General features: G+C 38.6%; 1 protein-coding gene across 1 annotated transcript; it reads right to left on the bottom strand.

Annotated features, from left to right (window-relative positions):
- Positions 1-190: 190 nt before the first annotated feature.
- Positions 191-27379, bottom strand: LOC131240595 (pleiotropic drug resistance protein 3-like). The gene is made up of 24 exons (XM_058238901.1): positions 27156-27379; positions 26917-27040; positions 25334-25431; positions 21039-21123; positions 19960-20119; positions 19792-19868; positions 19649-19702; positions 19051-19141; positions 18508-18809; positions 18142-18423; positions 17745-18058; positions 17486-17646; positions 17298-17401; positions 16672-16825; positions 16412-16525; positions 16162-16235; positions 15725-16057; positions 15164-15454; positions 9730-9813; positions 9377-9510; positions 9052-9279; positions 7068-7239; positions 5788-6042; positions 191-776 (listed from the first exon to the last, which is right to left on the bottom strand). Exons 1-24 carry the CDS (start codon positions 27305-27307, stop codon positions 510-512), a joined length of 4110 nt encoding a protein of 1369 aa, XP_058094884.1. The 5' UTR covers positions 27308-27379; the 3' UTR covers positions 191-509.

Below are 27379 nucleotides of genomic sequence, written 5' to 3'. Positions count from 1 at the left end.
GCTGATGGTCTTCTCCCACGAGAAGTTATTTCATAGGCTGTCAGAGTATGATGACCCATAGACATGGACATCCATACCATGCTGTGGCATACTTCTATCTCAATCAAGCCATAGAAATCATGGATCCCACTATAGATGGATAGAAAGGATCATCCAACCAGAGTAACTGTCAGGCTAAATTTCCAATTCACAACCAAAACCAGAACCTGCTTAGTGAAAACAGTAAATAATGTTTACTGATAATTGATAATAAAAATCAGAACTCAGCTCAGCCCAACTAAGACATCAAAATGGTGAATTCCATATTGAGTCCGAGTTCTTAAATGGCATTCTGCATATTGAGATGAATTCTTCTACAATCAGACAACAAAAGAGCACGTGGATCTGTTGACAAGTTCAAACTTCTTAATCTTCCAACCACAAATGTACATTACAGATCCCCATTTTGCTCCAATTCAGAAAACATAAGCCTTCCACTGCCACTTCAGAAACAAGGCCAGCAATTCATCTCACCTCCGCTGGAAATTGAATTTGGCAATAGCAACGACAAAGAGAGAAGCAAAGAGGAGAGGAACGCCAACCAACACTGCAGCAACAATAGGCAAGCTATCATGTTGAAACCCAAAGTAGTCCTTCAAGAAGGTGTCAACACGTTGGTGTTCCCCGAAAACTTCAATCTCCTTCTTTACATCACCGTATTGAGAAGTCATAAGTGCATTTAAGGTCCATGCGGTTGGGCAGATCCAGTAGAACCATATCCACCATGTTGGGATTTGCTGCAATGAAGTACCCAACAATCAATGCCTCTATCAACATGTCCTATAATTACATAGTAGAAACTGGAGTAGTAATATTCAACCCATTCATTTAGGGGAAAAAAAAAAGAGGAGTTATTTGATACTTAGGTAGAGGGTGTGCACTGATGCTTAATACACAGTAAAAAACTGTACAAATAGCACACATTAACTCAAATTAAGGGTTTCTTTGAGTCATATCATATTTTTAGAGAGAGCAACATGTGGTGGATACTTTGGCAAATTTTGGTAGTGATTCATCTCAAAATTCCATATTTCAGAATCTGAAGGATATTCCTGTTAAAGATAACAGAGCTCTTTTTTTTTTTTTCAAATAAGACTGGAATTGGATAAGGACTTTTACCTCAAACTTCCTCCTCAATTCTGATTTTACAAAATAGTGCTTCCGCTAATAGGTACTTTCCCTCATCTTATTACCTATTAGTACTGCTCCTAAGTTCCCTTGAACGCATTCATTTCTAATTCTATCTTTACTCAAATTGCCACTCATCCATCTCAACATCCTTATTTCAGCTACACATCTTATGAACATGTTCTGTTTCTTAACTACCTAATATTATATCCTATAAAGCATGGCTAGTCTTGTAGCCATCCTATAAAATTTCCCTTTCAGTTTTAGTAAACAATGACCACATAAAACTCCATGAGCGCATCTCAATTTCTTCCACCACACTTGAATTGGATGCCTCATAATTAAAGGAAGGGGTTTTTTCCTATACACCTAGGATACCATAGGACCCCCAAAATACACCCCCTTTTTAACAACTTGCCTTTCATCACCTTCGTGTGTGGTACTGGGTGGATTATAATTTTTCGGGACAAATGCCCCTGCCACCAAGAATAAAAAAACATTTGGGAAGGATCCTAATTTTACACGTTCAAAGTTACTATTCATATTCTCTTTTGTGCTCTCTGACAATCTTTGAAGCTTTCCAACTACTCTTCAACAATCTTTCGAGCTTTTAATGACTACTATCTACGACAATCTTTCATGCTTTTACCTGTGAAAGTGCCTCTCTTGGAAAGCTTCATTCCGTGGATGATGCTACAGAAGGTATACTTCGAGTCAAAAGATGATAGACAAAATGGTTCCCGATTGAGACAGTTTATTGCTCATTGGAAAGCTTATCAAATTACCTTTCCAACAAGCCCAAGATCCCTTAGATTCAAGATGCAGTGAGCGAGATCTAGTCTGTTTACCTAAGTCGTGCGGTACTCCCAGTGCAAGCAGTGTGAATTACGCCATCAGGGACTTTTGGCTCACTTTCGAAAGGTCAAACGGCCACCAAATGATATGATTCTGGTCCTATTTTAAAGCTCAAAGAATTATGCTTCCAACGAGCCAAAGATTGGCTTGGTCTAACCAACAATGGGGGAGTTATGACCATTTTTGTGTACTATCCAAGTTTGAGAATTTGTATTGTTCGTGATCGCTAATTTTCCAGCATTACACGATCCCACGAAAATAATCATAACTCCCTCATTAAAGGTCGGATTGGGGCGATCTCCGGCTCGTTGGAAGGATAATTCGACGAGCTTTCAAATATGACTAAAATCATATCATTTGGAAACCATTCGACCTTTCAAAAGTAAGCCCAAAGTCCCTGATGGTGTAACTCACGTTGCTTACACAATCAACACCGTGCAGCTTTAGTAACGGACCGAATCTCCCTCATTACACCTCGGATCTTAGTGATCTTGGGCTTGTTGAAAAGGAAATTTGATAACCTATCCAATGATCCATAAACCACCTTGATCGATAATCGTTTTGCCAAACATCATCTGATTCGAAGTCATATACTTCGAGTCAGGTGATGATAGGACAAATGATTCCCAATTGAGCCGGTTTATGGCGCATTGGAAAGCTTATCGAATTACCTTTCCATCAAGCCCACAATCACTGATATCCGAGATGTAATGAGGGAGATACAATCTGTTCATTAAAGTCACATGGTGCTAACTGTGCAAGAAATGTGAGTTACACCATCAGGGACTTTGGGCCCACTTTTAAAAGATCAAACGGTCTCCAAATGAAATGATTACGATCTTATTTGAAAGTTTGTCAAATTATCTTTCCAATGAGCCGAAGATCATCCCAGTTTGACCTGTAACGAAGGATCCATTGATGGTTCAGATTCTCTCGTGCAATTATTGTCGTCAACACTTCCTTATCCTCGGATGAATCGCCTTTCCCAACTAGGTTTCCTTAGGAACCCTTTGAATCCGATGCTTGATCATGCAAATTAAGTTTGAATTTTTCCTGATTTGCATTCCAAAGATTACGATTTTTTCATAAGTAGCCATTTCTTTCTGCAATTACAACACTTCCTTATTTTGAGCCATTTCGACTTAGACCTTGTCTGATCTCTCTCACCAATACATTTATCAGTAGATCTTCCTCTACTTGTCATGTCATCACTAGAAGATCCATCCTGTGTTTTTCTATGAGACTCTTTGGTAAACAACATACATGATTAACTTCATATAAAGATTTGGACCATTGCTGAGATTCATAATCAAACCATCCTATGAATTTAGCATTACACAAAGCATAAGTGTGACATTTTCTTCATTGTCGATCTTCGCATCAGTCGCCGTCAATCTGCTAATCAGGTTATTAAACCCATTCGAGTATTCTTACAAAGAAGGCCCTTCATCTTCAAGTTGTACACCCATCTTTGGAGAAATATCTTGTTTGACATGGATTTCCCTTCATACATGTTTCAATATTTGTCCCACAAGCCTTTAGCAATGGTTTAATCGGGAATGTTGAACAAAACGAATCATCTAGTGCAAGAAGAAGATCCGCCATAGCTAATTGATATTTCTCCTCAAAGACCTCTCTCCCCTCAGGCTTCTTTTCTTTTCCTTCTATTGTAATTGCACAACTTTCATTCACCAACATCGCATTCATCTTTAGTTTCCACTACGCATAATTGGATCCATCGAAATTCGACACCTCGAATATAGTAGAACTCGATCCAGCCATTTGACATACAATTGCAATACAAACACTAACACCGATCTTGTGCTAAAAAGGCTTTCCAACCTTTGGCTTTGATACCAATTATTGCAGGGAAAAAAAAAAACAAAGGCCAAACAAAAAATAAGAGAAAAGAGGCATGGAGATTTATGTGGTTCGGTAATATGCCTATGTACACAGGGTGACAACACATAGCTGTATTTTTATTTTGAAGGATAAATACATAGCTTTACTTTTCACTAAAACAGGAGAAATCATAAATACAAGACTTCTCTCCCAAAACTCTCTAACGAATACCCAGAAGAATGATATCACTCTCTACACATGTTCCCCTTACTAACACTGATCTTCTGCTAAAAAGGCTTCCCAACCTTTGGCTTTGATACCAAGTGTTGAAAAAAAAAAAAAAAAAAACCAAAAGTCAAGCGAAAAATAAGAGAAGAGTCATGGAGATTTATGCGGTTCGGTAATATGCCTATGTCCACAGGGCGGCAACACATAGCTTTATTTTTATTTTGAAGGATAAATACAGAGCTTTACTCTTCACTAAAATAAGAGAAATTAGAAATACAAGACTTTTCTCCCAGAACTCACTAAGGAATACCTAGAATGATTTCACTCTCTACACATGTTCCCCAAGCAACAGCACATGAAAGAGCACATGCCAAATCCCAATCCGACTAGGCTTCACCATATAAAAAAACATGAGAGAGAGAGAGAGAGAGAGAGAGAGAGAGAGAGAGAGCATGTCTCTCTATAGGAAATGTCACTCTCAGTAAGAAATGTGTAGCACACACACACAGAAGTCTCTGTAGAACATCTCCCATCCCCCATCCACAATGAGGATCATCAGACCAACATTCTTGATTGAGAAACTATGGTCTCCACATGTACCAAGATTGGGCACATCAGGACAATATTCATGTTCCGACACATCATGACCCAATAATTCCTCCAGTGTAGCTGCAGGTCTGCTCCAAAAAATTATATAAGAAATTTATTGATGCCATGATATGCCAACATCATCGTGTCACCCACATTTTCTTTTGATATATTTAGTGTTTGAAGTATCATTATCATTATAAGTTTCGTCAGTCGGGGATATGGAAATAATACCGATATCACCAATAACCAAAAATGCAAAGAAACATTTGGAAAACATGGGGAAAACGGTGGAAATTTTCAGTGAAACTTCATGAGAGGTTAAAATACACATATTTGCATATTTAGGAATTAAAAAATTGCAAAAAGAATGCATACATAATAAGTTTTAATTTAATGGGGGAGCCTAAAAGCATGTGTTTTCATAAATAGGTCCAACCACCCTATCGATCCCATCTATCCATCCAACCATCCAACCTTCCATCTAACCATCTATTGATATTTTAAAATATCGACAACACATGATATTTTGCTGAGAAATCGTCAACAACTGGAACGGAAACAAAAGATTGTGGACTCAATACCCCCCATGTTGCGATAACAATAATGTCACAATATTATTGATGTTATCATCTACAATTTGAACACTGCATATAACCATGTGCACATAAAAAAAAAAAATTTGAAATGAATTTTTTTATAATAAACATATTTTGGCAATATCAATACATTGGTGATATTATCGAAATATCGCTAATACATGCGATATAACCAACACCTAGAATTTACAAAGTTGAAAATATTGGCGATACAAGCAACACCAAGAATTTACACAGTCGAAAATATTGGCAATACTTAGTAATACATTGCCAATACATGGAATTTTTTATACTACCAATGTTATCAATATCACTGCCAATATTATCAATAAAGCTGAGCTGGAGATTCAGATAATATTGAGGATATTTTGATAATATTGGGGATACTCCAAAAATGGATATACTTACAAAATGGGAATACATATAATCTAGTTTCATAGGAAAATCACATTAGTTGGAATATTGGACAAAAAGGAAAAGCACGGAGGAAACTGAAAATACTACTTACAGGCCTCGGTATCATAAAGCCTGCAAAGAGATTGGACATAGTGAAAATGGTGCTTGAATATATGTTGGAAACCTTAGTACTTGAGCTCACAGATATAATCAACATTCCCATATATGTGCAGCTGAGTAACGAAGAGAACAAGGCACCAAAGTACCATAGAAACTTATAAGCTGACAAGTGAAACCCAACTGCCCAATATGTAATGCTCCCAAATACAACTGCTTCTATGAATACATAAGGAATTTCAATTGCTATCTGCAAAACAATACAATTAAATGGGATGACTGGATGCATACCAAATTACTCTCCACGTCCTAAGCAGATTATAAATGAATTTGTAAAGCTGAACTTTGGTATTGAATTTTGTTCGTTGATGTAGAAAATGACTGCACGAGCCATTTCAACCAGATAAGAGTTCAAAAAGAAATACTTCTACAACATGTCCCTCATTTCTAACATTGGTTGACAGGTTTGCTGATCTTTTTCATACTCCATTACTCTAACACCTTACTTGCAACACACATGTGAACAGGAAATATGTGTGCAATAGCCAGACTGCTCATCAGGAGGGCCTCATTATCGAGGTGATCATATCCAAAGAAATGGGCTAGTCAGGTGATCATAGACACTGAATCCAAGAAAAAGACATAGTTTGTTATCTGTCTTGTTCTCAAATCCATCACTTGGGATTATTCGACCAGCCTGTTTCTGGATATGGAATCTAAGGTGGGCCCTCCTAATGAGCAACTTGGATCTCGCATGTGAGTCCCGTCTTTATAGACTTGACAAATAAGCCACTTTTAATTCTGATGTATTTAACTGCATATAAGAAAATGGTTTGAATTAAAAGCCTGTACAAACATACTTGAAAAGAATAAAGCTACCAATATTCTTAATACAGTGAATGGAAATCTTGTTCAGCTCTTGCAGAGCTGCTATAGCACCACAGATTTGCATGTAACATTTTCAAGTAATATTCTTAAAATGTAAATAAATGGAACTGTAATAAATTATATAATTTTAAGAAATGAACAAGGATTTTTTAAAGTAAAATTCATTGAGGGTAGCTACATCTTGGAGTTTTAGTTCAAACTTTTTGATATCTCATTGGTTTTCTTATCTCTACATGTATACAGATTCTTCATCTGAGTAAGATCAAGTATTTCCTCATGACAAGTATTTGGTAAACAGAAAGCGATCTTATTTGTTCTTCATTGAAAAATTTCAGGAGTATTTTGTGAGGAATTAAGAAAGGTTGAAAGGAACATTTCCAACAAGACCTGTGCAAGGGAATAGACATGAGAAGAGTACATTCCGACAAATCTTTCCCTATACATTACAAGGCGTTCCTTCACCACCAAATGTTGAACCGAATTACAATTTAGTATGCCGGGGAATATTACTGCACAAAACATAAATCCTGCCATGTGGAACAAGTCTTGCTCTGTGTTTCTGCACTCAAAAGAAGGAAGCGGTCAACAAAATAATGCCAGATTGATATAAATTGTCATAAAATTTTGAGAAAACCTAGAATATTTTCACTTTCTTTCACATAACTCATCAGTGACTAGCTTTTTCGTAAACATGGCAAATATATACAAGAACTAAACTATCACGTAGACCCTACCTTGAATAGACCATATAACCCAATATCTACACCAATTGTAATCCTAACCCTGGATGGAAAGATTTTTTAGGAACAAAAAAAAAGTACAGTAAAAGGAACTTTAGTTGACATTTTATATACCCATCTATTTTATTTTCCCAAAAAATTCTCCAATCAAATGTTTAAGATTATTAGATCAGTGTATATTTGGGGCATGGCCCATCCAAGGTAGAGCTAGTTGATGATAGGTTCGGATCTCATACACGTTTGCCATTTGCACGAAAAAGCAATCCTCTCATTAAGTTTTCTTTTCTTCTACTCCTTTTTTTTCCTTTTTTTTTTTAAAAAAAATTTTTGCAGGTAGAAATTTTTACTAAAAAGAAAAAAGCATTGCAAGAGGGGAATGGAATCTCCTATTGCAATATTTTGAATCTCACTCCCTTTCCTAGCTAATAGGCAGTAGAAGAGTCGGCCCATCTAATTGGGTTCACAGAGTTGCCTTGAGCAATTAAAGGGGGAGCACTTCTCAGACAAGTGAGACAAAAGAAAGCGCCACACCATATTTTAATCAACAATTCCAAAATCCATTTCAAGGCATGATGCCCATGTGTGTGTATGAGCAGTGTGTACATGTTGGGGCCAGGGGTTTGAGATCACCGCCACAACCACTGGCAAGAGTAGCAACCTGATCCTAGTTTCCTCATGTGTGCCATTGCAGCATGTGTTTGATATCTGGCTGTTCATCAGGTGAGCCCCGAGTATGCACCATGGCCTGAGAATAAGGCTAGACCACTCATCGGGTGGGACACGTGTACAATGAATATGGGCTGATGGTCAATCTTTCAATCGTCCATTATTTTATGAATAGTCAACATGATGACTGGACACAGCTACATTTGCTGAGCCATGGCACATATAGTAGAACCCACCTGATGAGTGTCCTTGATCTCACAAACATGTGCGCAATGGCATGCACCAGGAGAGTAGGAATAAGATTAGGATGGCTGCTTTCTTGGGCAGCCTATCACAGTCCCGAGTGCCACGAATGAGTCTGCACAAACGGGTATGCATCAAAAGAAACCACATGTCAATAGTATGTTCGAACAGAGGACTTGTGATTCTCTAAAGCCAACAAGATAGCAACTCCATTTTCAAACAAATCTCATGTTTGTGGGAGGGAAATGATGCACGTATCGAAAATACACATGCCTTAACATTAGATGGTGGATACTCCATCTCTTTTAGTGAGCCATTATTCATTTCGGCGACAATGACACTCTTATCTTTGGAAATAAAACAAAGGGGTTTTTTATATCAGTAACAGAAAAAAAGGCTTGCCTGTGTAACAAAGGGAGAATAATGCTTGTATCGAGGATGATAAAGTATGAAATAAAGTGAGGCAAAAGTGAAAGGACACAAGACTTTTGAGGCAAAGGAGGACAAAGGGAAAAAAAAATGTCTACCAAACATGAAGTTCTTACATTTGGAAGGCCCACCGAAAATACCTGTTAGTCTTTTATTACATTAAAGACCTAAAAAAATCTTTTTTATTTTTTATTTTTTGTATACAGTTGTCTGTATGAAAGGTAGCCTGCTTATTTTGATCATTTAAGGAGTTGATTAAGAATGCATCTAACCGATTGAACTGAATGACTTACATATTGTTTCCATGGTTCCAGAAAAGAAAACCAAAGAACAACGATGAGAAAAATGCAAAAGAGATTCTCTTCAGGTTGTAATCAGGACTTCTCCAATATGACAACCAATGCTTCCACAGGCATGCAGTGAATTGGCCCCATGCATTCACAGAGAAACGGGTGGAAAAACGTAGTTTCTTCGAGCCTGGAGTGGGTTTGCTCAACTGTTCAACCAGCAGTTTGGTGTCCCTACACATAGGAGCATTCATTACAGTTGGAACCAGTAATCCATCAAGCAAGACCATCACATAATAGAGCTTACAATGTCAATGAATAGCAAACTCACTGATAAAGGGACGACTCTTTATAAACTTGAGCAAAATCTATATCAAGTTGTCTTTCAACAGATGTAGAAGTAATTTCTAACATCCAAGTTGCTGGATTGGCGTTAACTTTGATCTTTGGCACGCCTTGAATACTCTTCAAAAGACAGAAGAAAAATGGAATAAATCAACATGAATTAAGTCCCAACAAATGATGAAATTCGATTCACCTTAAGATGATGAGTTATTTAAACAAATGGCAGATTATTTAGTATGGAACTTGTCTATCATCTTACTCAAATGACATAGCTTAAGTTGACACCCCTTCCTAAATTCTGGAAAAGGAAATTGATTACATGGAAGACAACAGACTTACCTCAAAGTAATTAATAACCCTCTCTGAATGCCAGCCTAGCTGACCAGAGTAGATAATCTGGCCTCCTTTTTTAATCAATATTATCTGCAGAAAAGTGTTGTTTAACAAGCCATGCATTAATTTAGAGCACATCTGAAGAATCGGTGATTGGGGTTCTGCTCAATCAAGAAAATAATTAGAATTATCAAAACAAGTGACACATTTACAATTCTCAGAAAGTTAACCAAAATTCTATATGTTACAATGCAAATGTCAAAACCATAGTAACAAAATTCTCCAAGATATATATATATATATATATATATATATATATATATTCTACATCAATTGACTCTTTTCTAACAAGGTTAAATGTTTCACCTAAATGCATGAAATCTGCATCCATCCATCCAGTCCGTCCATCCGTCCATCCCTCCGTCCATCCATCCCTCCGTCCGTCCATCCATCCATCCATCCATCCATCCCTATTCTTTACTTATCTGGGGAAGAATTCCTCGAAAGGAGAGGGAAGAAGATAAAACAGAAGAAACAGAAGAAGCTATCATCTGCTCGTCTAGAGAGACCCACAGGCGGGAGGGAAGGGGAGGCAAAATAAAGATTTTTGACTTTGCAAAAAATGTTTCATTGGGAAATTTGTCTTTTTCCTAACTTATTTATTATGGGCAACACGATGAACCCGTGGTGGAAAATATCCTTGATCCATTGGCTACAATGTAACCCCGCAGGTTTGGTTCTATCTACATAGATCATTCCATCCATTACATCTCTATCTAATATATTATATATATAATATATATATAAGCATGTTATATTTAACGCATCATAAAATTTATTTGAAAGTAAGATTTTATTAAGAACCACCAAAAGCAGAAAAGAATGCAAAAGGAACCAAAAAGAGGCATCAAACTCAAAAGCTTATTACAGCCCCAACAGGGCGAGAAGGATATAAACGTCCAACTCCTTGATGCTGGCTGCCCAATGTTACCGTGGGTGATTCATAGTTCACACCAATGTTACCTCAAAACATGAAAACCTCAATGTTTTCCATTCCGGATGGAGCGTTCCAGATTATGGATCATTTGCGATCTAGATCATTGTTTTTAGCAACCCAAAATTATGGCAGTCTCTTATCCGTGACCCTGTGTGATTCATAGTTCACACCAATGTTAATGTTACCTAAAACATGAAAAACCCTATGTTTTCCATTTCGTATAGAGGGTTATGGATTATAGATCACCCGAAATTATGGCTCTTTATTCTTACTTTTAATTTAGTTAATGCAAATTTCTACATGCAATGTAGAAATTTATTCTTTTATTTATTTAGTCATAATATAACACAAAGCATGCAGGTTCTATAATAATAGTATTCATCATTTCATATATAAACTGCAATATGAGTTCATATATGTAACTTTTTTTATCAATCATATATAAAACTATATTACATGCACAGTTTATGTATTAGACTGATGCACATGATCCTACCCCTTGCGTACCACATATTGAAGAAGGCAGCGTACCGCGTACCCATTCCCATACCACATAACAAAGCAATTCTCGATCCAGGTAAACTTGGTTTGATCCTCCTTTGCTAACGTATCTGCTTCCGATCAAGGAAGATGGTGAGAGGATAGCAACATACTGCCTTTGGACTAAATAGCTTCATCTCATCCAGCAGGTTTTCTAGCTTCCAAGAGGCACAGTGATGCAAGACATGATTTAATGATAGCATGCAACATGGAGATTATGAAAGAGTCCATAAAGTAAAAAATAAAAATAATAAACCAAAAACAATATGAAATAAAATCTGTTTAGCCTAAACAATGCCCGCACTATCATTTCTCCCCTAATTCGCAGGCCACCCATTGAAAGGTTATCATTTTTCCCATCTGATAGATTTTTTTTATATTATTAAAAAAAATCAAATTAAGTGTTCATAGGAATTAGGATTTTGGAATTAAGGTTTTTAAAATTGGAAAAATCAAAGAATTTATTTAGGTAAGGTTTAAATGGAAAAAATTTAATAAAGATAAAGCCAAAAGGGCTAGTGGTCGTACGGTCACACGTGTGACGAGGGATGGATTGGTTTTGGTCGGTTAGGGTTTGGATTGTGAAAAGATTAGGGAAAGTTGGTTGGGAGTAGAAAGATCATATGGAAAATAAAGACCTAAAGAAAATACCTTAATGGGGAAGAAAAGAGCTCCCATCTTCCTTCCAAATTGCATGAAAGTATCTTCAAATCCATGAATATGGGATTGAGAAAGCTTTTCTTTTTCTTTTTTTTTTAATACAAATCCAATAAGGTTAATTTCATTGTCATCATGTATATAACTATATAATATCAATATGAATTAACTAAAATAAATCTAATAACAAAATATCTCATATGTGTAGTTCAAGGGGTTTCAGATCTAAAAGATGACCTAGTGCCCATGACCTATCGATAAGATCAACGGTCGAATCGACCCCGTTAGAATCATATAAAAAAATGATCCCTCACCCACAGCATTCTCCAGGTGGAAGCTTTTGATGCGCTCCATGCATATGGGTCTTCAAAAATGGCCAACGGCCCATCTAGCTTGCCTTTCATCCATAAAGAAGTTTGCTAAGTGGGGCCCCAACTTGGACACAGTGGCCTTTGATGCCCACGCACGGCAAACCATCCGGAGCCCATCCATGCATTGAATCCATTGACAGTTTCAATTCGTTACTACAATGACTTATTACCCCAACCTAAGACCTTGACTAAAACCTTAGCATAGCAATCCGACCTCTGTCCCTAGTATTCAGGCGTGAAGTAGTAACCCAATTCTTGTTGGTCTATGTTGGTCCACCATTCGATGGAAAATCCACGGTCCTGGTTTTCGCCATCTCATTTAGGACAGAGAAAAAATGACGTAGATCAAAACTCAAGTGGGCCCCAACATAAGCTACCGAAAGGACCACGAAACTTCGGCCCACCATAGTTTATGCCATCAAATTTTACAAATTTGGATGAAAAAAAACAAAATAGCCTATGGGGACATCATGGATCGGCACCACGCGTACGCACTGGTACGCAGAGGGGACCCCATTGATCGGTCGATGGGGTAGAGGGCTTAGGAAAGCAGTTTTGGTTCGAAAATGGCCGATGGAAGAAAAGCCACCAGGGATTATGATGTGGAATGGATTGGTTTAATTTTAGGTTTGCTTATTGTTATATGAAAGTGAACGCAATTTCCCATTGATTTTTATTTTATTTACTTAACCTAAATATTACTTAATGAACTCTTCCTCACTGTGGGACGCACCTTTGTATTCTTTTCACCATTAAGTGAATAAAAATTTTGAAAGCCCGTGAGTTGGGAGATTCAAAAGTGGTGCGAATCCTTTCGAAGGGCTAACTATCCGAAGACATCGATCCCAATCACCCCATCTTCCATATCTTTTTCCATCCCCACCATGACATTTGTCCTTTTGTTGCATCAGATTTTTTCATTACATTCCAAAGAAGCGTACATCGGATCGAGCTGAAAATTGGAGGTTTTGGAGTCCATCCCGGCCGAAGGGCCAAGGTCCTTTTCTAATAGTTGGGAACAATGCCGGGTACAGACGTTCTGGTATTGTTGAGCGGGATTACCTTTTCTGATCCTCTTTAACCTTCATAGTTTTCGAATCCTCCCTTATTATTCCTAATTGATTTGCCCCTTTTACACTTAGGGTTCCTTGTTGAATTAGGAAATTTGGTTGGGCTGATTTTATGCATGAATTGTTTATTTCCCTTACGTTTGGTTATAATTTTATTGGTCATTCTGGTCGGCTTGGACCGAATGACCCCTTAATTGAATTTTGAAGTGCTGCTAGATCCTCACCAACCATCTTTGAATTGTGAAAAATTTTCCATGTCCTGCATCACATCAGCCTAATCCAAAACTTTTGTGGCCGCATGATGGTTTCAAGGGTGGTAGTTTAATCCTCATTGTTTCCTGTGGTGTACCCCACTTGAGTTTTGGACCTGCCTTGTTTTCGACTCATCCTGAAGTTAGCTAGAAAAACTAATGGACAAAATGGATTTTTCATGGACATCTTAGTGGGCCCCACATAGCTTCTACCAAAAGGAACTTACAAGCAATTCACGTCCCAGTATTCCATCACAGGCCTCCCATCGCCATCACTAAAGTTTTGACCATTTGAATAGAAAGATGATGAATACAAATATTGTATCCTGTGTTTGATGAACATGGAATCGGGGCACCATTTGTTTATTCATTGCACCTTTGTGTTGGAGATCTAGAGGGGAGTCATTGAGTTCTTTGAGATCATGTGGGTGACTTCGAGGACAATTGCAGTGTCCTTTGGTACATGAAACTGGGATGGACATGGTAAAAGGTAGCAAGTATTGTGGATGTTGTCTTTGTTGGCATGCTGTCACTCAATATGGAAGGAACCCAACAATAGGACTTTCATTAACAAGTCTAAAATGCCAAAGAATTAATTGGAGCAAAAGGAAAGGTGATTGATTGGGCTTTGGACCTTAAGGTTTTTGAAAGGTGAGGGGTACTGAGAAGTCGTGGTCCTTTGGCTTTGGATGATCTCCTATCGTGTCTATTTTCTTGTGACACCTATGACTTGTTCCTTTCTTGTTTCCACTCTAATACAATTATCATTACCATTCCAAAAAGTTTCAAAAAATATATCTATAACAAACAAAAAAGATTTAATGATAAAAGCATGAAACAGGCTTTTAATGGTTGAAGAGTTATGCCCGGGAACTTTATAGATGGGTAGGGGTTCCTTTATCTAGCATTGGCTTTGAAATTCATAGTTTCGAATATCCTTGGGGTTGCCCAAATGGATGTTCTTTACTTTGCTTCTAGTCGATGGTAGAAATGGGGCTGAACCGCTAAGCAATGAAAATTGTTCCTTTCCTTAGTTCTGCACTATTAGATTTTTCTTTTAACCATTTGGTCCTGATGACCTAATGACTCCTTGAAGATTTACCTTTTTCTTCAGGACTTCATTCTATGTACTGTTTCTTTCTTCCAACATTCAACTCTGTGCTCAGTAAGTGCCAAAACCAGGTAGGTTTTTAGTATATATATGAATACAGACCACATGCGCGACAAGCAAATAAAAACATCAACAACTATAAGAGTTAGTACTAGGAAATGAAGTGACTAAATCTGCATAAATGAGTCTATAACATGCATCCAGGTAAAATGTTGGAAGGCCATATGAAAGTCTGACAGTGGACTTTGAGGTTAGGTAATAGGGAAACAATTTCATCCAAGTCGATATTTGATTGAAGCTTTTGAGTTTGTTTTGTGATGTTGGCTTGTAACCCTCTTCAAAATATATTCATTGCTTACCAACAAATTTTTAATAATCCAAGGATGTTATGAAACTGTAACTATTCCAATAAGGAGCATGACTAGCAAATTATGAAGATTTACCTCATCAAATGATTCAAAGATGTCGATACTTGGCTGGTGAATAGTGCTAACTACTGTTCTTCCAGTGCCAACTACATTCTTCACTGCACGCATCACAATTGCGGCTGTCCTTGCATCTAAACCTGATGTAGGCTCATCAATAAACATGACAGATGGGTTTGAAACAAGTTCCACTGCAAGTGTCAGCCTTTTCCGCTGCTCTATAGATAGGCCACTTACACCAGGAATTCCAACCAAAGTGTCTTTGATTTCGTCAAGCTCAACAGTTTCCAGAACTTCATTTATAAATTCCTGCAGTGTAAAAAATATTATATGGAAACTACACTAGCCACTGATTTAAAGATACATGAAACAATATCAATGGCTAAGGTGTATCAGAAGCCAATATCCAATCAAATCATGCAATACGCGAGAAAGAGATCCGTTCGATATAACTGCAACTTGTGGCCAAGTCTCATGACCAAATGCTTGCTTAGAATGAAAAGTAAAATAGAAGACGTATCATAACCACATCATGCACCTTTAAAAGTATGCTACAGTATGTGTGAAAGGAATCTTTACCATCTTAGTCTCTTCATTGATCTGTGGCCCAAGACGCAACCAAGCTGAGTGTATAACAGATTCTTCAACGGTAATATGTGGGGAATGTATGTCATTTTGCTCACAGTAACCAGATATCCTAGCAAATGTTTCCTGCACCTTGGGATACCCTCCTATCCTAATGTCTCCTTGAATAGTACCAAAAGTTTTTCTTCCAGAGAGAACATCCAGAAGTGTTGTCTTGCCTGCTCCACTGACACCCATTAAGGCTGTAAGAACATGAGGCCTGAATGCACCTGTGACATCTCTTAGAAGCTGGATGTTTTTCCGAGCCACACCTTGACTTTTCATTTTCTGGGTCAGGTAGAATTTGAATGCTAGTTTAGTTTGGCTTTTAAGCCACTCATACCCAGAAATTCTGTATAAAAGTATGTTACTAATCCATGTAGTACAATTACCCGGGGCATATCAACAAAATACTGCACACCCTGAAATGACAAAGCCAGGGGCTCAAAAGGTAAAGTAACTTTTCCTGTATAAACATTCATCGAAAGCAATCATTCCCTTGTAATGTTTGATCTCTGACTATTTATGAATGTCCAGAGGAACCAAATAATAATAATAATAATAACGATAATAATAATAATAATAATAATAATAATAATAAATAGAAGAATTCAAAGAAAAAGATGTATACAACTGCACCACCTCTTTTTTGTTCCATGCTTGAGATCGGCAGAAAAACCGACGAATTACAATCATCTTTTCCTTGTAATTGGGAAAGCTTTTCAAAGGTTATCACAGCCCGGGACCTACTTGGAGCTAAATTAGACAAGAAAAAAATGCAGATGAAAGAAAAGAATGAATTTCTAAGACAACCAATGTGGCTGAAAACTTAAATTGATTCCTAGATGGAGAAAATGGAGGAACAAAATAAAAGGAGTAGAGATCATCAATAACAAACTTACACTTCAGAAATGTCAAGGCCAAGGTGAAGACGGCGTTCAAAATTACAATGAACCCGAACAAAGCCCCCAAAGATATCCAGTAGAAGTAGGATTCATACAGCAGGCCTCTTCTTCTCATTACTTGCTCCCCAACACTTACATTTGCAGATGAAATCTTTCATCGAAGAAAAAGGAGATATGATCATTATTGAAGCTCATTGCAGTTCTAAAATTTCACCCCTTACAACTACAACATGCGTAAAACTTTGACACTGACAAACTTACAATGCATTTGGAATTTTGGATGCATAACTGAATTGAATTGCAATAATTTAGTTTAATCAAAAGAAAATTGCAAAATTTTAATGCCATTTTCTAGCATTCACAATAGGCAATAGCAATCACATTCCTTTCAAATCCAACTAGGTATTACTGTAAATGCTACTTCGGGCCGAGGCCCTAAAGAATTCTAAGGTAATTGCATTGTGGTCATTTCCACTCTATTGAACTAGTTATTCAATTCAATTTTCTAGTTCATGTCTTGAAAAAGTGTACAAATCACATTGTCATATGCTAATATGTGATAATAATAATAATAATAATAATAAATCCTGGACCTGTTGATTCAATTCCCTAATGAATCCTACCAGTCTCCATCGCGGCGCATGGAATTCATTGACGGTAACACCTATCTCTGCATAAGACAGTGGAAAAACCCAAAATCCCCAGGTCATCCAAGCCGGAATAGAAGCTGCGCAGTAGAACACCATCATCAGTCAAATTCTGTTGATAACTTATTCAAGCTTTTGACTGGAAAGCATGACTAGAACCTTACACAGTGGAAGTATGAAGCCTCCAAATGAGAGGCTTATCAATATAGAAAAGGACATCACCGTTGTAGCAGCCATAAAAGTGCGAAATACCGCTGCTACAGCACGTTGCATTGATGCAGACATTAGATGGACCGCGAAAAATAGAAGGAATTGGCAGAAGAATCTAGAAAGGTGAGACAATAAGAATGCAATTAAGAGTTGGAAATATAAACTAGAACCTTGAGTATCTTAGATGTAAGTTATTTACATGGGTGAACAAACCTGCCTGCTTCTGGACTATAACCAATTACATAATAAGTAAGCGATGTCCAAAACAAAGACGCAACCAAAGAATGTGGGATCTTGAGTACAGATGAAGGGAGTGAGAATGCCCATGCAGGATAGAAGTATGAATCTCTTTGTTTGTAGAATACTGCAAGCCTTGAAAGAGTCAGGTACAACTCCGGGTTATTATTGACCATGAGCAAGAGAAGGGTGTAACAAAGGGCACCCATGTAGTAATTTGCATGAACCAGATCAACACTCATCTGTGTTCGCATAAATACAGTCATCGTGACGAATGCAAGGAACATAAGCTGCAGGGAGAAAATCTCAGTTTGCAAGATGAAAGGCATAGAAGATGAAAACAACAAATGTTCCCAAAATTGGCAATACCTACCTGCATCATTTTTAAAACATATACAATTGGGTTTCTTTTCACAAGAATCCATTCTCGACTACAACAAGCTTTGAATAGTTCTCGTTTACTCAGAGAGTATGTACTGAAGGATAGAGCATCCTTGGCACCTTTGAGCATACAATGTGGCTGTGAAAGTTCCTCCGATAACTTCTGTCCCGCAGAAAATGCCTTGAATCTTTCTGCAAACCGCTCAACTGGAACATAATGATATTGCCGGCCTGAGTGACACCAGAACTGTGCTTGATCCTTCTTCGAGATGACCTGAAGAGAATAAGAAATTTGAGTTACATTAATGGAAGAACAAGAACGGAATCCAACAGATGAATACTTGTTCCAATGGCAAACCTCATGGAGGAAATCAGCTGGGCTCTTCCTTTCTGGGCACCTGAAACCACAGTTCTCGAAAAACTCAAGAACACAGTGATGAGGGCCATGGTAAATGATCGTCCCTTCTGCCATTAAGATTATTTCATCAAAGAGATTGAAGACGTCAGGAGCTGGCTGAAGAAGTGAAACCAATATGGTGGTTTCCATGATATGAGCCATTTGCTGAAGACAGGCAATGATCTGAAATGTAGAGGAGCTATCTAATCCATTTGATATCTCATCCATGAAAAAGGTCCTAGACGGGCCAGCAATCATTTCGCCTGTCAGGAACAATTAGAGGATTGTTTGAGAATGGAACCCAAATGTTCAGTTAAACCTATTTTATGTCTCTTGAGCCATTTAAGTAATTAATCATTTGTTTTCAGTTGCCTCTGTTAATTCTGACTCCAGTCTTTGTCTAGAAGTGGACGTCAGTTTCATACCCAAATAAGTTTACAACACGTCCTTCTCTTCTGAAAATAACAGAGTGAAGGAATACATTTGCATGGATTTCTACAGTACCCAGAGTCACTCGTTTCTTCTCTCCACCAGATATGCCTCTTCTCATGGCATCACCTACAATGACGTCCGAACAGATCTCCAGACCAAGGATCTTCATACACAAGTCACAATCAAAATGAGCAAAAGATCAGAAGCAAAATATATTGATTGATTCAATTCACCCAATACTGGATCACTGTCCAAGAACCCAAAACTCTACTCAACTTGAGGTCCAGCCGGATCAGGTTGATGTGAAGGCTTGACCGAGCCTTCACTTGACGTGATTCGGTACTTAGTAATTGAATAAATAACATTCAAAACATTTCAGATAGTTAAAATATATAAACCACGTGAAATAACGAAAAGAGTTGACAACAACATGGTGGGTATGGTGTTGGTTTTTATATTGAAGGTCAAGTCTCCTTGAGTAGCGTTGAGTCCTCCAAGTCAGCAAGTTGACTAAACAAGTACTGCTGAGTCTCCGCCAAGCCAGACTTGCAAGCAAGTTTATTAGTGACTCAGCACGAAATCTAGTCAAATCGACTAAGCCAAGTTTCGAGTAGAATCACAGGGTTTATAGCATTTTGAAAAGAAAACACGGTTCCAATTGAATACTCGCCTTTAAAAGGTAATCTGTTTGAGGACTTCTCTCCAAGCCATCAACTGCTATTGCCTGTCAAAATTAACTGTAGCTTTTAGTCATTTCCAACGGAAACTAACCTTAACCACCTCTAGAATAAAAGGAAGCAGACAGTAGACCACCTTCATGTATGCATCCAACTCAAAGTCGGCAACTATTCCAGCCTCTTTCTCTCTTTTCTCGAGTTCTTTCAGGAGTTCTTCCAGCACAAAACATGAAAAAAAAAATTTAAAAGAAAACATCAGTCTTGGATATGTGCAAGTCATGTTCGCAAGGATGAAGTGGATCACCTGCTCTGCTTCTAACACCTTGGCAACGAGCTGAAAAATCTAATGTTTCTCGTACTGTCATCTCAGATATGTGCAAGTCATGTTGGCTAATGTATGCTGATGTTTTCTGAGGGATAAATTCATCTAACCTAAAACCATTATAGGAGACCTCTCCTTCCACCTGTTGAAGAACAAAACAAAAATGCAGACCTGAGCTTAGATATTTGACAGCCAAGGAAAGTAAGCAAAAGACACAAACAAAATGGAGAATACTGGTCCAAAAGAATAGCTAGAGAGAAAATCTAAAACTAGATATACCAAAATATAATTGAGGAAATGATACAAAACTTATAGAGAAAAAGGAAAGGAAATGTTATAAGCATATGAAAAGAAAACTAATATCAGACTCCAAGTCCCAGCAGTTAAGTCTGTGTTTGGATGCTCACTCAAATTGATTTGCAATAGTTCAACTCAACAAGGAGTAAATGAGCAGCAGATGAAAAGAAAACTAATATCAAACTCAAGTCCCAGCAGTTAAGGCTGTGTTTGGATGCTCACTCAAATTGATTTGCAATAGTTCAACTCAATAAGGAGTAAAGGAGCCTTGTGAGCCTAGCCCCACAAATTGCAATTATTGTCATTTCAAGTCCAACTGTCCAACTTAAAAGGCCATGGAACTGCAATGAATTAAAATGGTGCCAGTCACAATTCGGTCATATCTTCCTTGTAATGAACTGAATAATTGCAATACAGTTCAGCGAAGCATCCAACCTGATCCCAAAAGAAGCAAAACCCACAACTGAGAAGTATAGTAGATGGTCAGAGTCTTCAGACACGAACGTGGATGGCAACTTTTCAACGACAAATCACAACAGTTATGCACAAGAAGCAAATCGATAAATAAAAAGACATCCATTTTCAAAATAGTATCCCAATTACTATTTATATGAAGAGAAGCCCATGAAGCAAAATGAGCATAATGATAGAAAATATGGAAGCAAGCAGCCTAAATTCAGACTTGAAATCTCAACTAGTATGTAGATGGAGCAGCTCAGAAATCAGTAACCCAATATAGGAGGGATAAAAGAAATGATGCAGACCTTGAGAGAGTGATCTAGCATCCCTGCAAGTGCACGCAAGAGTGTGGTTTTCCCACAGCCTGGAGGTCCCAGCAAAAGAGTCATCCTGCATGCCAATGCACATCTGCATGTGTAAAGCAATTGTCGTATGTGGCACGGTCCAGTTTATGTTGTTTTTTTACGTATCTGTACAGTCAGGGTGTCATATGATGATATCTAATGGCCAAATTCACCCGCCAAATCATTTCTTCTTTCTTGTTGGGAAAAGGACAGAAATTTCAAATACCTAGAATGGAAAGCCTAACATTCCAAATACCTGGGCGGGCAATGCCATTAACTAAACATTGTTCCCTAACACTCCCAATGCTAACTTCCATCAAGAATTGAACTTCAACTCTCCAAAATCACCCATTTTGCTTGCCAACTTCTTGCAAGGCTTCCGCAGCAGCTCTTTGACATTGCTTTCTTTTCTTTTTTAGTTCACTCATTTCATCAACAACTCAACAGAGTAGAGATTAGAAAAGGCACCCAGCTGGCATAGCCAGCTATCATGACCCTTCAAACAAAGCAATTACGATTGTCTCATGACCAACTTGAAACGCGTTAAATTGCGATCAGGCCTTAGGGTTCGACCATTCACATGCATTAAAACCACCCCACCTACATTCATGTTATTTTATCTATCCAACACCCAGGCATGGAAAAATAATGATAATCAAATTTATAAATTCCATCAATGCCTGAAAAAGGGAGTTTGGTTTTATGTTTCTTGTTCGGATAGCACATGAGAATCTCATATTCATTAGATAACAGTAACCTAATACCTTATGCCCGACGATCCTAAATGTGGATAAATGTAACAATTACTTTGCATAATCCATCTATCCAAACAACCATTACTGTCTTGTCAAGGGAATCCGGTTTCTTTTCCCTTGGATTCCACTTATCCAAACACACCCTTAATTATTGCAATTCAATCCATCTGACCATCCAAACGCACCTTTATGCCTTCACAACAAGATTTGAGTAAGGTTTAAAGATTCTCATAATTCTTCTTCACCATTTTCGCCTGTATAACTGGAAACGATACAATTCTGTCATTCAAGACCCTTTTGAATACACATTTCATAGAAACCCGTCCTCGGTTCAGATTACAGGCTGCAACTCCGATTGCTTGAAATGCACATAGCATTGCCGAGTTTCCAGAACCATAAGTGATTGAAACCCTAACTGTAAGATGGAATGGGATTTCCAAGAGTCCAAAGAAAGCAGAATCAACCTTCCACACGAAATGTCGGATACTGATGCGAGAAGGAAAATGAGGAAAATCTCCGTTCGTCTGAGATGTTGATGAAGATGAGAAACAAAAAGATAAAGACAAATCTATGTGAAAATAAAGGGGGAGAAAGGGCAGATTCGGGAATACAAAATTTCAAGCACCAGAAGCAATGGCGGGGTCGTGGGTAACGGAATGGGACGATCGGACGAGGGTATTTCCGTCCTTTTATGAGGTTTTCTGCGATACGTCTCGACTGTATTAGTCCAGGATACGTCCGGAATCTAGCCGTTGGATCTGGGGCCACGGTTGGTGATCGGAACCGCTGATTTTTAAAAGATACAAAGCTGATGGCTTTCAAGGTTGCACATACTACATTTACGATCCTCAATGCATAAAACTGGGCCCGAGCCATTTAGTTACTAGGTCTTGTCATACAGGCTGACACCAGGCGGGGCCGGGACGAGACTCCAGATAAAACGCATGGACGGCGTGGATAAACCACATACATACAAGGTGAGCCCAACTGAGTTTACTCAGTACGCTCTAGCCGATTCCGTGGTGTGCGACACACCACTGACCTCAGATGTGTGTTGACGTTGCAAAGTTCTGTAGGCCCCACGATAATGTATGTATTATATCCATACCGTCTATCCATTTTTTTCAGATCATTTTATGCACAATCCCAAAAATTAAGGCTTATCAAAACATCGAGTGGATCACACCAGGAAAAGCAGTGGGCATTGGACGCTTAGCATGAAAATTTATTGAGACCGCAGAAGTAGTGGATCGAGTTGATATTTGTGTTTTCCCTTTGTCCAGGTGATCGTTAACTTATAAATAGATTGGACGGCAAATAAACATCATGGTGGGCCCCGCTGATTTATGTATAGCTGACTTGAGGTAGACGTCTACCTCATGTTTTTATTCATGCACTAAAATGATCAACAAAATAAATGGATGGTGCAGATGTAACACATATATTATAGTGGGGCCATGAAACTTTGACACATCAATATGCAATTCACTTTGGAACCTGCACATGGCCCACCTGATGAACGGTCCAGCCTGACTTTACCATAGGGCATGTAGAAGTGAAAAGGGATTGATTACTGAGTTAGTCATCGATAAACTCTATTCCGCCCACTATCAATGTATGAGGTTTAATTGTATGAGGCTTAATTAGGCTGCCCGTCCAATTTTTTCAGCTAATATGAGGAGCTGAACCTGAAATTGAGGCAAATCCAGAGCTCAAGCGCACCGCATCAAAGGAAACAATGGGAATAATGATTTCACCCATGAAGCTTGCACATTAATGTTTATTTGTCATCGAACTTGTTCATAAGACCACACGGACATGATAATAGAAAAACACATTTACTAGCTTGATTGAAAACCTCTGATGCCCTCAGGAATTTATCAACGGTGGATTACCAATTCACGTTATTTCTTGTGGTGTAGTACACTTGAGGTTTAGATATGCTTCAATTTTAGGCCCAAGCCCTAAATCTATCCGATAAAATGGATGGACGAAGTGGATAAAGTATAGAAATTACATTAGGCTCCACAGAACTTACTCAGTACACAATCTACTTCCTGTAAAAGATCGGACAGAGCTGATGAAGGGCCAAACCTCACACATGTTGTCGTGCTCTAGACTTGTGGGGGCAATTTCTTACTACTGGGAAATGATTCAGCACGGTAATCTATACCTTGACACCTAGATTTATAGGGCAGGTGGTAGATGGAGTGAAGATACCTCGTTTAAACACAGAGGTCATGGTATTGATTCCCTTGTAAGGAGTGTGTACTGATATAGGGTGTATACTAACAAGCTAACAAGCTAACTAAAAAAAAAAGAAGAAAAAGAAGGGGGTAAACTCTACCTTGGGATCTCAATCGGTCGGGCCTGGGTCTGCTTGTACCGAACGTGTTTTGGCTAGAACGTGTTTTGGCTACTGACACTGGCTGGTGTCAGTAGACCCATGTTGATGTATACGCTTTATCCACACTGCCTAGTGCCTTTCCATTTTTACGGATGGAAACAATAATTATTAAAAATCTATCATTAAAAACCTTTTAGCAGCCCAATGTAATATTTATTTGACATCTAACCTATTGATTAGGTCACACAGACCTAGATAAAGGTTTGAAGACAAATACAAGCTTGATTCAAAACTTTTGTGGGCCAAGAAGTTTTTAATGGTAGGCGTTCAATCAACACTGTTTCCTGTACCGTGGCCACTTAAAATTTGAATTTACCAAAATTTTGGACTAACATTATAAAATGCCCTGGAAAAATGGATGGACGGGGTGGATGAAACACATACATCATGGTGGTCCCACGGATAAGAGGCCAGTAGCCACTTGCTATAGCCAAACCGCGTCCGCTTAGACCCGATTATGATCCATTCAGGCTACATGCCTAATCAAAATTTTGTTTTTGTTTAGGGTTACTCAGGCCCATTGCAGCCCTATCTCTACCCAATTCCTGTGCGACCAAACTTCTACCGCACGTGGGAAAAGGATGGTGGATCAGAACCGGCCATCTAGTGGCCCTAGATCGGTGGATCGCCGAACTATAGCCTACCCGATGACTGGTCCAAATCTTGTACACGCATGCACGTGAACAAAATGCAAGTCACCGATGTGACTAAAGCCCACACGCATGTATTAAGGAAGCCCATCTACGCACCACCATATCTGCCCACCCAGCGTATGTGTGCAAGATCTAAGCCGTACATAAGGTAGGTCCCACTAAGTAGATTCCTTATTCAAAAATCAGGTGAGACAACTCATCAGGTGGGCCACGGTTCTCGAAACAAATGGATAGCTAAAGAAAACTAGCCAAGTTTTTTAGGCTCTTGATTTTGTTTTGAACAATGTGGCCTACATGATTAGTCAAGTGCCCTGATTTTAAAGCTAGAGCATCTAAAAGGTAAGACCCACCTTATAGAAGGCTTAGATCTGGCACAATTGTTCTTAATTTACACATGTTTTGGCATGTACTACGATTGTATATGAAATTAATGTAAGATACCTGGAAGGCTTGATGATGCCACTAACATCCTTTAAGATAGCGATCTTTGCTTCTCTAAACTTCACACCAAAAATCTTCAACATAGCATTTACAGGTCCCTACACAAGATATTGCATCGAGATTCAGTGTATACATTGGGTCAGCGTAAATCTCTACTGATCATCAACGGTCCATCATTTAAGATCACAGTTATGAGATGTTCTCAACCATCTGATCGATAGCCTGCTTTGCTTTTGGATGGTTAAGGATTCGGTGGGCCTCAATGTGGATTAGTCCATAGATGAACGGTCACACCATCCAAAAGATCCTCGCCCTCTGATTGGAGGTCAGCCACCAATTGAATTTGAAAAGCCACCCAATTTTATGGCCATTTGAAACCCCAAGGGCCTGTTTGGCCAGACCGATGCCACGGTATTTAGAGGGATGGAGATATGCACCATCATTACCTTAAAATCCATTCCGTCCCTCCTAATCCCATCGGATTCATCCGGCCAAACAGGCCTCAAAAGAACTCCTATTGGATGGTCAGGATTGTACCATCAGTATAACTTTTGGAACACTGCCCACCTCTGCTCGCCCAACACGGTAGGACCCAGACCGTGGGGACCACTTTGATATAAATTAAGTATATCCCTGCCGTCCATCCGTTTTTCCAGATCATTTTAGGGCACAACCCCAAAATCGAAGTATATAAAAATCTCAGGTGGACCACCCTACAGGAAACAGTGGTGATTGAACGTCCACAATTAAAAACTTCGTAGACTCCACTCATAATGTTTATTTTCCATCCAACCTGTTGATAAGCTCACACAGATCTGGACAAAGGTAAAAACAAATATAAACTTGATCCAAAACTTTTTTGGCCCACAATAAGTTTTTAATGGTCAATTTCCACCGTTTCCTCTAGTGTGGTCCACATGAGATTTAGATGTATTTCGTTTTTTCTCTCATGCTATAAAATGATTAGTAAAAACGGATGAACGGCGTGGATATACTACATATATATCAAGGTGGGTCCCACGATCAGAACCGCACCGTGTTGGGTGAATCGAGGGCCATACCTAAACCATTCCAACTACAAATGTGATAACTGATGAATTGTCCAGATCACTACATAAATGCTTCTGTTCGGGCTGTAATTATGGGAAGAGGGAGAGAGAGAGAGACTGCGAAGGCGAAATGAATTCTCGCCCAATCCCTACCCGATTAGCTTAATCAATCATAAGACCGAGTCTACGTGACCCATTTAACTGTAAGTTGGGAGGGTTCGCTGACCTGACCCGGTACGACACGGCTCATGTTTATGAAGAAAATAGGGAGAATAAGGTATGTCATTGCCAGCCCTACAGGCTTGGTGTATACGTGCATACACATTAGGTGTGTTTTACTGAAAATTTCTATTAGTTTTGGGGTTTTGGGCCGGGTTGGGTTGGGTCATTTAACCAGCTTATTTATAACCTCTAAAGTTGCATTGATTCAGGGTTTAACGGAAGCCTGACCAGCGGCTCCCTTAGCTTGGTCTGATCCTGCCTCAGAAGGGGTCTGACCCGACCCATTACCACTCGCAGTTACACCATACTTACATAGATGGAGCTTTTAAGCGCATTGAAAAGAGTAGGAAGTGGTTTGCCATAAACAATCTGGCAGTTGGCTTCCACGTGAAGATTCTTGAACCTCACCTCCACCTTTGGGAGATTCATCCCCACTCTGTCCACAAACAAAAGTCAATAATAATAATAATAATAATAAGATCTTTTATTTCTTATAGTGAATCCCAAATCTTGAAAAAGAGAATGAAAAAAGAATAAAGCAAGACTCTAACCGATCGAATCTTTCTCTAATTCTTTCAAGAAATCGGCGGTTATCTTCCGGTATGTTCTGTAGATTCTCCTCAATGAAAGTGTTTCTCTTTTCCTCAAAGCTGTTGTTGGTCTTTCCCTTTCCTTTCATTTCTTCTTTTCCCGGTTTCGCCATTTTCAGTCCTTCAAAAGCTTTGGAATTTCAGGAGTTGCAAGATCTTTTCCCTCAATAGAGAGAGAGAGAGAG

Source organism: Magnolia sinica, chromosome 3, assembly GCF_029962835.1.
Source record: "Magnolia sinica isolate HGM2019 chromosome 3, MsV1, whole genome shotgun sequence".
Lineage (NCBI taxonomy): Eukaryota > Viridiplantae > Streptophyta > Magnoliopsida > Magnoliales > Magnoliaceae > Magnolia > Magnolia sinica.
Note: the sequence above shows the minus strand (reverse complement) of the source record. Positions and strands in the feature narration are given on the sequence as shown.

Coding starts and splice junctions, on each gene's coding strand:
- LOC131240595 (XM_058238901.1), bottom strand. CDS start 27,307: ATGGCGAAACCGGGAAAAGAAGAAATGAAAGGAAAGGGAAAGACCAAC. Junction 16,826..17,297: donor ATGCGCCGCGATGGAGACTG/GTAGGATTCATT, acceptor CTTCGATGAAAG/ATTTCATCTGCAAATGTAAG. Junction 15,455..15,724: donor TCAATGAAGAGACTAAGATG/GTAAAGATTCCT, acceptor TTTACACTGCAG/GAATTTATAAATGAAGTTCT.